Source organism: Anomaloglossus baeobatrachus, chromosome 3 (genome assembly GCF_048569485.1).
Source record: "Anomaloglossus baeobatrachus isolate aAnoBae1 chromosome 3, aAnoBae1.hap1, whole genome shotgun sequence".
In the NCBI taxonomy this organism is placed as follows: Eukaryota; Metazoa; Chordata; class Amphibia; order Anura; family Aromobatidae; genus Anomaloglossus; species Anomaloglossus baeobatrachus.
Window position 1 is genome coordinate 678,157,496 of NC_134355.1, and position 12,500 is coordinate 678,169,995.

General features: G+C 50.4%; 1 protein-coding gene across 6 annotated transcripts in view; it reads left to right on the top strand.

The window, feature by feature from the left end:
- The window catches only part of NCOA1 (nuclear receptor coactivator 1), a 406,646-nt gene that overhangs the window by 358,924 nt on the left and 35,222 nt on the right, over positions 1 to 12,500 (top strand). For all 6 annotated transcript variants that reach the window (XM_075341274.1, XM_075341275.1, XM_075341273.1 and 3 more), the window contains 5 exons: positions 323 to 418; positions 3,970 to 4,110; positions 5,104 to 5,251; positions 5,378 to 6,698; positions 10,911 to 11,079. In XM_075341274.1, coding sequence (XP_075197389.1) covers positions 323 to 418; positions 3,970 to 4,110; positions 5,104 to 5,251; positions 5,378 to 6,698; positions 10,911 to 11,079 — 1,875 coding nt within the window. The remainder of the gene's footprint in view (positions 1 to 322; positions 419 to 3,969; positions 4,111 to 5,103; positions 5,252 to 5,377; positions 6,699 to 10,910; positions 11,080 to 12,500) is intronic.

The window sequence follows — 12,500 nt, forward strand, 5'->3', positions numbered from 1 at the left end:
ACTGTCCCAGGTTAGGGGGATTGTCAATATTAGGATCTAATTATAACGCTCACAACAACCTGAGCCCCGCGCAATCCCTGCCCCCGCGCAATCCCTGCCCCCGCACAGTCAGCTGCCCCCGCGCAATCCGCTACCCCGTACGACCCCTGCCCCTACAGCTCCTGCTCATCTTCTCAGTACATCCCCTGCCCAGCTGAACCCCTCCCCACTACAAGTTGTGTCTGGCTGAACCCCTCCCCACTACAAGTTGTGTCTGGCTGAACCCCTCCCCACTACAAGTTGTGTCTGGCCTGCTATATTAACCCTTTTCCTTTCCTTACAGATTTCCAGTCCTGTCTCATCTGCATCGCTCGGAGATTACCTCGGCCCACACCCATCACCTCGCTAGAGTCTTTCATTACAAAGCAAGACGCTACAGGTAAGAAGGCGGGAGGGCAAGGGGCATCAGAGCAGCTGAACCCTCATCAGGACCCCCACAACTCCAGTGTTGCACCCTCTATTGTTCACCACTCGTGACATTGTACAGCAGCTGTGCCCACCACTGTGCCCCAGAGCTGAAATCCCAGCTGATCCGGGTCTGTCTGGAATTACACCCACTCATCAATTTTGTAGATCTCCTTTAAAAATAATATTTTAGCAGCCACCACTAGGAGGCGCTCCTGTACACTGATCTATGAACAGGATATATCTGTGCATTGGGTGTCTGACTATTTAAAGTAATTGGGCTCGGACCAAAATTATAAAAGGTGGGATCTGTTTGCTTTGCCCCCCCAATATCTGTCAATCTTTGGTAAATAAGAACGGCATTCGGCCCCATGAACCCACCTAGTATTCAGCCATAATGGCCCCCATTGTCACAAGCATGAAATATGTCAGCTGTTCAGCGCGATTCCTGCGGACAAAGCCCCTCGGACCCCGGCGTCATTTATCACTTTATTATGAGACATTATGGTTCCTATGTACAATGTATGTGTTGTCCGTGGTTTCACGCTGAATACAATCATTATCCCGCTGCCTGAGAGGGGCTTTGTTGTAATGGTAAAAAAAAAAGGAGCCATAATCTATGTCACCACTAGGGGCGCCGCTAAATGGTGTAGCTGCTTACACTGTGAACTTTAAGACCAAATTTGCAGGGTGACCCCCATGGATCTGCGGTACCCTGGCCCTCATATAGAGAGGTGCAAGCATACGGGCGCCAGTGTAACATTTATAGCAGGATTCCTCCATAGTCCATGTCATTTATAGCTCTACTCAGGGGCAAATGCAGAAGGTGGTGGTGGGGTATGTCCAAAGTGGAGACCACAAAAGACATCCTCTAGGGGGAGCTCACTACATACAGATTTATACAGCCACCACTAGAGGGAGCTCACTACATACAGATTTATACAGCCACCACTAGAGGGAGCTCACTGCATACAGATTTATACAGCCACCACTAGAGGGAGCTCACTACATACAGATTTATACAGCCACCACTAGAGGGAGCTCACTGCATACAGATTTATACAGCCACCACTAGAGGGAGCTCACTGCATACAGATTTATACAGCCACCACTAGAGGGAGCTTACTATATACAGATTTATACAGCCACCACTAGAGGGAGCTCACTACATACAGATTTATACAGCCACCTCTAGAGGGAGCTCACTACATACAGATTTATACAGCCACCACTAGAGGGAGCTCACTATATACAGATTTATACAGCCAGCACTAGAGGGAGCTCACTACATACAGATTTATACAGCCACCACTAGATGGAGCTCACTACATACAGATTTATACAGCCACCACTAGAGGGAGCTCACTGCATACAGATTTAAACAGCCACCACTAGAGGGAGCCCACTACATACAAATTTATACAGTCACCACTAGAGGGAGCTTACTGCATACAGATTTATACAGCCACCACTAGAGGGAGCTCACTGCATACAGATTTATACAGTCACCACTAGAGGGAGCTCACTACATACAGATTTATACAGCCACCACTAGAGGGAGCTCACTACATACAGATTTATACAGCCACCACTAGAGGGAGCTCACTACATACAGATTTATACAGTCACCACTAGGGGTAGCTCACTACATACAGATTTATACAGCCACCACTAGGGGGAGCTCACTACATACAGATTTATACAGCCACCACTAGAGGGAGCTTACTACATACAGATTTATACAGCCACCACTAGAGGGAGCTCACTACATACAGATTTATACATCCACCACTAGGGGGACCTCACTACATACAGATTTATACAGTTACCACTAGAGGGAGCTCACTACATACAGATTTATACAGCCACCACTAGAGGGAGCCCACTACATACATATTTATACAGCCACCACTAGAGGGAGCTCACTACATACAGATTTATACAGTCACCACTAGGGGGAGCTCACTATATACAGATTTATACAGTTACCACTAGAGGGAGCTCACTACATACAGATTTATACAGCCACCACTAGAGGGAGCCCACTACATACATATTTATACAGCCACCACTAGAGGGAGCCCACTACATACATATTTATACAGTCACCACTAGGGGGAGCTCACTATATACAGATTTATACAGCCACCACTAGAGGGAGATCACTACATACAGATTTATACAGTCACCACTAGAGGGAGCTCACTACATGCATATTTATACAGTCACCACTAGGGGGAGCTCACTACATACAGATTTATACAGCCACCACTAGAGGGAGCTCACTGCATACAGATTTATACAGCCACCACTAGAGGGAGCTCACTGCATACAGATTTATACAGCCACCACTAGAGGGAGCTCACTGCATACAGATTTATACAGTTACCACTAGAGGGAGCTCACTACATACAGATTTATACAGTCACCACTAGAGGGAGCTCACAGCATACAGATTTATACATCCACCACTAGAGGGAGCTCACTACATACAGATTTATACAGCCACCACTAGAGGGGGCTCACTACATACAGATTTACACAGCCACCACTAGGGGGAGCTCACTGCATGCAGATTTATACAGCCACCGCCAGAGGGAGCTCACTACATACAGATTTATACAGCCACCACTAGAGGGAACTCACTACATACAGATTTATACAGCCACCACTAGAGGGAGCTCACTACATACAGATTTATACAGTCACCACTAGAGGGAGCTCACTACATACAGATTTATACAGCCACCACTAGAGAGAGCTCACTGCATACAACAGATTTATACAGCCACCACTAGAGGGAGCTCACTATATACAGATTTATACAGCCACCACTAGAGGGAGCTCACTACATACAGATTTATACAGCCACCACTAGAGGGAGCTCACTACATACAGATTTATACAGCCACCTCTAGAGGGAGCTCACTACATACAGATTTATACAGCCACCACTAGGGGGAGCTCACTACATACAGATTTATACAGCCACCACTAGGGGGAGCTCACTACATACAGATTTATACAGCATAATGGTACCAAGTTAACTTCCATTATACTGGGTACATGAGTGGCGCCTATCCGAGCCTCCGACCTGCTCATTACGAGTACCGAGCATGGTAGTGCCCGCTCCTCACTAGAAGTGATACATTGCGACATTTTGATGGTCAGCTCTTGGGATCAGCACATCTGCCTCGGATCTGTGGTTGTGCTCAATCTTCACACCTCCTTAGACCGCGGCTGACAAATGACAAATTGATAACACAAATCTGTCTGCAAACACGGATGAGAGAGGTTTCATTCTCCACTTATTTTCATTGGCGCGGTGACAGCGCGGCCCAGAGGTTGTGTAAACACCGGCGTCATAAACCTCCGTCCTGAATCCAGAAATCTCCGCTCCCCGAGAGGCCGCGGCGGCCAGATCCCAACCATCAATGCCATTGTGTGTGATTATGGGAGACAATAACAGGAGACCACGTCCAGCAACGACCACAAGGGGTTATTGTATTTATTTTTAATTTTTAGGAAAAATCATCTCCATTGATACCAGTACATTGAGAGCCGCGGGCAGCACCGGGTGGGAAGACCTGGTCAGGAAATGCATCTATGCTTTCTTTCAAGCTCAGGGTACGGAACCGTCTTACGCCAAACAACTATTTCAAGAAGGTGAGTGCAGAAGAGACATAAAGTATACCTACACATGAAATCACTGATCCTGAGCCATAGCCTGCATTATACTCCAGAGCTGCACTCACTATTCTGCTGGTGCAGTCACTGTGTACATACACTACATTACTGATCCTGAGTTACTTCCTGTATTATACTCCAGAGCTGCACTCACTATCCTGCTGGAGCAGTCACTGTGTACATACATTACATTACTGATCCTGAGTTATATCCTGTATTATACTCCAGAGCTGCACTCACTATTCTGCTGGAGCAGTCACTGTGTACATACATTACATTACTGATCCTGAGTTATATCCTGTATTATACTCCAGAGCTGCACTCACTATTCTGCTGGTGCAGTCACTGTGTACATACATTACATTACTGATCCTGAGTTACTTCCTGTATTATACTCCAGAGCTGCACTCACTGTTCTGCTGGTGCAGTCACTGTGTACATACATGACATTACTGATCCTGAGTTATACTCCAGAGCTGCACTCACTATTCTGCTGGTGCAGTCACTGTGTACATACATTACATTACTGATCCTGTATTATACTCCAGAGCTGCACTCGCTATTCTGCTGGTGCAGTCACTGTGTACATACATTACATTACTGATCCTGTATTATACTCCAGAGCTGCACTCACTATTCTGCTGGTGCAGTCACTGTGTACATACATTACATTACTGATCCTGAATTACCTCCTGTATTATACTCCAGAGCTGCACTCACTATTCTGCTGCTGCAGTCACTGTGTACATACATTACATTACTGATCCTGTACTGATCCTGAGTTACCTCCTGTATTATACTCCAGAGCTGCACTCACTATTCTGCTGTTGCAGTAAATACACTCAGTACAAGTTACCCAATGTATATACATATTGAGTAGTCTGGCAGAATAGTGAGTGCAGCTCTGGAGGATAGTAAACGCTGTAACACATGTATAATAATGAATGCTATGCTTGGGTTTGGCCTCCGCAGTGATGATGAAGGGCACGGCCTGCAGTCCATCATACAAGTTCACGCTGAGCGATGGCTCGGAGCTGAGCGCGTACACCAAGTGCAAGCTGTACTACCCGCAGAGCCCGGACATGCAGCCTTTCGTCATGGGAATCCATTTCATTGAAAGGTGATGGAGCGATTACACATGGACGCCGTCCTGATGACATGAGGGGGACCTGCACCCCCCGGTATTAGTGTCGTCGCCTCCCTCTATATCGGATTCTATATCTTACGCCTCTTTTCTGTTTTTTAGGGATCAGAGCTCTCTTTGTACTCAAGATAACACTAACTCAGGAATGTCACTACCCAGGCTCAGCCCCTCTATTAACTCCACCTTGTCGCCAGCCTCGGGGGTCCCCTTCTCTTCTACCACCTCCGCACCCAGTGGCAACATGCTGACCTCTAGTATGAACCAGCAGCCGCTGACTGGCCTCCATAACATCAGCAGCTCCAACACCAGCCAAACAAACTATGGATGTTCCCCTGGAAGTCAGATGGGAACCAACGTTGCCTTAAACATGGGGCAGGCTGGACCCCAAAACAGTACCAATCTAAACCTCAACAGTTCCCCCATGAACAGTCCAGGGATAAGTCCTCCTCAGTTCATGTCTCCAAGGCCTCGGGGAAGTCCGGGTTTGGTGTCCCGGCCTCGAGCTTCAGGTAATCCCTTTTCTCCCCCGATGCCTACCATGCACTCCCCGGTGGGGATCTCCAGCAGCAGCTGTAACAATACCAACAGATCCTTCTCCAATGTCCCACCAAACTCAATGCCAATGCTCAACGAAGGACCCATGACGCCCGTAGGGTATTCTTCTCCATCTCCCGGCATGGTGGGTGGTGGGCTGTGCTCCCCCAACAATGGTAGACTCTTCTCTAGTCCCCACAGCATGAACGAAGGATCTAACCACCAGTCAACGTATTCCACCACATCTCCTGTCCTACGACAGGTCTCGTCCCAGAGCTCTCCAGGGAGGCTCAATATGCAGCCCATAAAAATGGAGCCCAAGGACAATGGCGTTGGGAATGGTGGCGACAGCCGGGTCGGGGATGGAGATAACAAAAGTTCCTTGGCTGCTTCAAGTCAAAAACTTGTACAACTCTTGGCAACCACTGCGGAGAGCAAGTTGCGGGATGGTGACCCCACCTGTCCCTTAACTTGTACTGTCGTGTCCAACTCGAGCTGTGGAAATTCATCCTCAACCGGGACGTGTCCTTCATCTCACAGCTCTTTGACGGAGAGGCACAAGTTGCTACACCGACTCCTCCAAGAAGGGAGCCCATCAGACATAAGTACTTTGTCTATAGACCATGACAAGAAAAGCTCTGGGTCCGGCAGTGGCCAGGCGCTAGGCCACACGTCGGAGATAAAAGTGGAGAAAAAGGACTCCAAAGACCAGATTCTTCGTAACCTGCTGGACAAGGATGAGAAGGAGGTGAAAGCCGCACCTTCTCTGAGTCTGGAGGACGTGAAGGTGAAAGTGGAGAAGACGGAGTCCATCGATGGGTGCGTCTCCACGGCCAACACGATGGGGAAAGCAATGCAAGAGGACATAAAACTGGAGACACACAACCAGGTGAGTGCACGGATAACCTTACACCAGTGGTATCCAACATGGGAACCCCAACTGCTGGGAGTCAGGGTGCAGGATACTGATACTTGGGGTATAGGGAAATGACACTGACACTGGGGGTACAGGATAATGACACTAGGGGTACAGGATAATGACACTGGGGGTACAGGATAATGACACTGGGGGTACAGGATAATGACACTGGGGGTACAGGATAATGACACTGGGGGTACAGGATAATGACACTGGGGGTACAGGATACTGACACTGGGGGTACAGGATACTGACACTGGGGGTACAGGATAATGACACTGGGGGTACAGGATAATGACATTGGGGGTACAGGATAATGACACTGGGGGTACAGGATAATGACACTGGGGGTACAGGATACTGACACTGGGGGTACAGGATACTGACACTGGGGGTACAGGATAATGACACTGGGGGTACAGGATACTGACACTGGGGGTACAGGATAGTGACACTGGGGGTACAGGATAGTGACACTGGGGGTACAGGATAATGACACTGGGGGTACAGGATAATGACACTGGGGGTACAGGATAATGACACTGGGGGTACAGGGTAATGACACTGGGGGTACAGGGTAATGACACTGGGGTACAGGATAATGACACTGGGGGTACAGGGTAATGACACTGGGGGTACAGGGTAATGACACTGGGGGTACAGGGTAATGACACTGGGGGTACAGGGTAATGACACTGGGGGTACAGGGTAATGACACTGGGGGTACAGGGTAATGACACTGGGGGTACAGGATAATGACACTGGGGGTACAGGATAATGACAGTAGTGGGTATTACCAGTCTCAGCCCCCCTGTCATCCAGTATAATATTGGGGTTCTTTGCTCTTGTATGTCGGTGCGGCCCCCTCTCGGCCCCTCTTCCTCCTCCGCGCTCAGTAGGGTCTGGGCATGTCTTTGTCTCCGCTCTCGGACAGCTGGATGAACTGTATTTCACTCCCAGAGCTGGAATCGGATCCTGCGCTCCCCGCTCCTGTGTGTAGGTGGAGGCGAGGACTTTCCTCATCTGCTACATTTTAGGGACTTGAACTAATCTCATCCTTACTGTACATTCATGTCTATGTCTTGACAATACACGACGTGCCTGGCTCTATTATAAGGGCACCGTGCCTGGCTCTATTATGAGGGCACCGTGTCTGGCTCTATTATGGGGGCACTGTCTCTGACTCTATTATGGGTGCACTGTGGCTCTATTATCGGGGCACTGTGTCTGACTGTATTATGGGGGCACCGTGTATGGCTTTGACCGATGTCCCGCATGCTCGCAGCGTCCTCCTCCGCTGTGCACTGACCGATGTCCCGCATGCTCGCAGTGTCCTCCTCCGCTGTGCGCTGACTGATGTCCCGCATGCTCGCAGCGCCGCCGGTCCCTCTCTGGAGAGCAGTGTCCTTGCGGTGCCGGTCGGAGATGATTGAGGCACTGAACACTTTACTGACGGGAACCAGGCAACAAGCACCATGGCGATGTGCGGGGGGCGCCGGCCCTCGTGACTGCAGCAGCGCCGCGCTCGTTAGGGCCGCAGTCACTGATGGATGATTAGTGTCTCTGTCAAGTACATCCGCAGCCCCCGGAACAAATTGTGCCCCACCCCACACCCCCACCCCATACCGGAATACATCAATAATGGAGAGATCCTCTCCCGAAATAAAGGGATGACATAAAGGAGAGGATCCCACCGTGTCCTGTAAATGCCTCATGTATATTCATCCGGGCGCCGCCCGCCGGGACCTCCACACCTCTCCGCGACCCCCCCTATTGTGCCACAGCACCACACTAATTAATATGCCAGAGCGCCAGCGCCGTCCCCCCGCTGACCCAGAATGTGCGCACCGAGCGAGCGCTCGCCGCTATAACCCGGGCATCGCTTGTCTATAACTATATACAGTGAGGACGGAAAGTATTCACACCCCTTTACATTTCTCACTCTATATTGCAGCCATTTGGTAAATTCAAAAAAGTTCATTTTTTTCTCTCATTAATGTACACCCCATCCCCCATCTTGATGGAAAAAAACCCCCAGAAATGTAGAGATATTTTCAGATGGAGGGAGTATTATTGCAGACAGCGGCTCAGGTCGCTTCTTGCGTCTGCTCTCGCTCTGTAAGATGTGCCGTTCTCCTAATACCCTCGATCTCGCTTTTTATTTGCTCACTTGCAGCGTGCGGACGTGCGCTCCTTATTTGCTCACTTGCAGCGTGCGGACGTGCGCTCCTTATTTGCTCACTTGCAGCGTGCGGATGTGCGCTCCTTATTTGCTCACTTGCAACGTGCGGACGTGCGCTCCTTATTTGCTCACTTGCAACGTGCGGACGTCCGCTCCTTATTTGCTCACTTGCAGCGTGCGGACGTGCGCTCCTTATTTGCTCACTTGCAACGTGCGGACGTCCGCTCCTTATTTGCTCACTTGCAACGTGCGGACGTCCGCTCCTTATTTGCTCACTTGCAGCGTGCGGATGTGCGCTCCTTATTTGCTCACTTGCAACGTGCGGACGTGCGCTCCTTATTTGCTCACTTGCAACGTGCGGACGTCCGCTCCTTATTTGCTCACTTGCAGCGTGCGGACGTGCGCTCCTTATTTGCTCACTTGCAACGTGCGGACGTCCGCTCCTTATTTGCTCACTTGCAACGTGCGGACCTCCGCTCCTTATTTGCTCACTTGCAGCGTGCGGACGTCCGCTCCTTATTTGCTCACTTGCAGCGTGCGGACGTCCTCTCCTTATTTGCTCACTTGCAGCGTGCGGACGTCCGCTCCTTATTTGCTCACTTGCAGCGTGCGGACGTCCGCTCCTTATTTGCTCACTTGCAGCGTGCGGACGTCCGCTCCTTATTTGCTCACTTGCAGCATGCGGACGTCCGCTCCTTCCCTCCGGAGCCTCGTCTGCAGCCACTTCACTACATTTATCAGTGATGCTTCCAGTAAAGGATCTGGAGAGGGTTTCCCAGGGCCCCGGATTCTGCCGGGAGTTCACATTTAAAGGGCGACTCCACCCGGAGCTGATACATTCAGGAATGATCGTGTGATTAGAATGAACAGTGCATGTTGCTTTGGATGCAGAGTCCGGATGCCGGCTGCGCGGTGCCAGGACGCTCTCTGCTGTGGGTACATTATGAGATCCAGGGCGGCCCTGGTGGTGAGGCTGCGCGGTGCCGACTGCGCGGTGCCAGGACAATCTCTGCTGTGGGTACATTATGAGATCCAGGGTGCCCCTGGTGGTGAGGCTGCGCGGTGCCAGGACGCTCCCTGCTGTGGTTACATTATGAGACCCACGGCGCCCCTGGTGGTGAGGCTGCGCGGTGCCAGGACACTCTCTGATGTGGGTACTTTATGAGATCCAGGGCGGCCCTGGTGGTGAGGCTGCGCAATGCCAGGACGCTCCCTGCTGTGGGTACATTATGGGGTCCAGGGCGCCCATGGTGGTGAGGCTGCGCGGTGCCAGGACGCTCCCTGCTGTGGGTACATTATGGGGTCCAGGGCGCCCCTGGTGGTGAGGCTGCGTGGTGCCAGGACGCTCCCTGCTGTGGGTACATTATGAGACCCAGGGCGCCCCTGGTGGTGAGGCTGCGCGGTGCCAGGACACTCCCTGCTGTGGGTACATTGTGAGATCTAGGGCGCCCCTGGTGGTGAGGCTGCGCGGTGCCAGGACGCTCTCTGCTGTGGGTACATTGTGAGATCTAAGGCGCCCCTGGTGAGGCTGCGCGGTGCCAGGACGCTCCCTGCTGTGGTTACAATATGAGACCCAGGGTGCCCCTGGTGGTGAGGCTGCGCGGTGCCAGGACGCTCTCTGATGTGGGTACATTGTGAGATCTAGGGCGCCCCTGGTGGTGAGGCTGCGCGGTGCCAGGGCGCTCTCTGCTGTGGGTACATTGTGAGATCTAGGGCGCCCCTGGTGGTGAGGTTGCGCGGTGCCAGGACGCTCTCTGCTGTGGGTACATTGTGAGATCTAGGGCGCCCCTGGTGAGGCTGCGCGGTGCCAGGACGCTCCCTGCTGTGGTTACAATATGAGACCCAGGGCGCCCCTGGTGGTGAGGCTGCGCGGTGCCAGGACGCTCTCTGATGTGGGTACATTGTGAGATCTAGGGCGCCCCTGGTGGTGAGGCTGCGCGGTGCATTTGATACATGTGTGATCCCCAACACTTTGGTAACCTTTGTGCCTTTCTCTGCAGTTTGCGGCCGAGTTCGACCAGCTGGACCAGTTGCTTCCAACACTGGAAAAAGAGGTTCCTGGATTTGGGGGAACAGAACAGCCAGAAAGCGGGCTACCTCTGAAGAGCGAAATACTCCCAACGTCTTTACCGGCCGGTACCGTGGCGCGGACCCCCGCGGGGCTGAATAGTAAGTTGGCCATAGATGTGGCTTATGTCCTGGCCACCATATATTGGTTACATGGTTTTCTCAGAAGCTAAAAAGACGGAATTATTTTGGATTTTTTTTCTGGTCCTATCACATTGCAGCGTGGCGGCCTTGTCTGTATGGTTTGTGTAACATTCATACCCCCCCCCCCCCCCCCCCCCCCCCCCCCCCCCGAGCGCTGACGCCATAAATCCACCGGGTTCGGGGGTGTTTTAGCGGTGATTTGTTTGAGTGACCTGCTGCGAGGAGTCGGCATTAATACTCATTCTGGCCCAGATCGGAGGACAGGAGGCTGATTAATGGCAGCGATGGGAGGATGACGCCTCTGATAGATGAGAGGCACTGGGCTGAGAGCTGCCTCCAGCGTCCGTGCCCTGTGCCCCCCCTCCCACCAGGGCTCATAATTCAGCAGCAGGACTCCAGATCATTGCTATAGATTGCACACCCTGAGGGGGATGGGCCAGGGGCTGTAAGGCCGACCAAATATACAAAAGCAGTCTCTCATTCTCATTTGTTCATCCCTTAAAGGGATATTCCATTTTTTTACTTTACCATTGAAATCATTGTGTAATGAAACGTTTTGCAAGTTTTCAGTATACTTTTGTGTTTCAATTTGCAACAATTTTCAACATCTCTGCATGCAGAAAGTGCTGTTTTAACTGCCAAGTTCGTGCTCTTTTACAAGCTGCTTTGCACTGCTGCTCTAGGAAGAATCCGGACTCATCATTTCTGATATGCACTTTCCCTGTTTGAGCATCTATCATTTCCTCCCCATCAATCAGAAGGAGAGTTTCTAAATTATGATGGAGTCCTGATTCTTCCTAGAGCAGCCTTTCAAAGCAGCTTCTAAAAGAGCATGAACTACCAGCATGGTGTTTGAGAGAGAAGGAAATAGAATAAGGTAATAGAGTATTTTACAAAGTTTCATAACTTTTTAAAAGCTGATCAGTAAGAAAAAATGTTTTAAAAAAGTTTAGTTACACTCTAAGTACTATTGTAAAGCTGCCTTCCGAGTTCATGATCTTTTAGACGCTGCTTTGAACAGCTGCTGTGGGAAGAATCTGGGCTCATCACTTTTTATATGCTCTTTCACTGTCTGAGCGTCTATCATTTTCTCCCCATGAATCAGAAGGAGAGTTTCTAAATTATGATGGAGTCCGGATTCTTCCTAGAGCAGCCTTTCAAAGCAGCTTCTAAAAGAGCATGAACTTGTCAGTTAAAACAGCATGTTGTTTGAGAGAGAAGGAAATAGAATAAGGTAATGGAGTACTTTACAAAGTTTCATAACTTTTTAAAAGCTGATCAGTAAAAAAATAATGTTTTAAAAAAATGTTTAGTTACACTCTAAGTACTATTGTAAAGCAGCCTTCCAAGTTCATGATCTTTTACAAGCTGCTTTGAGC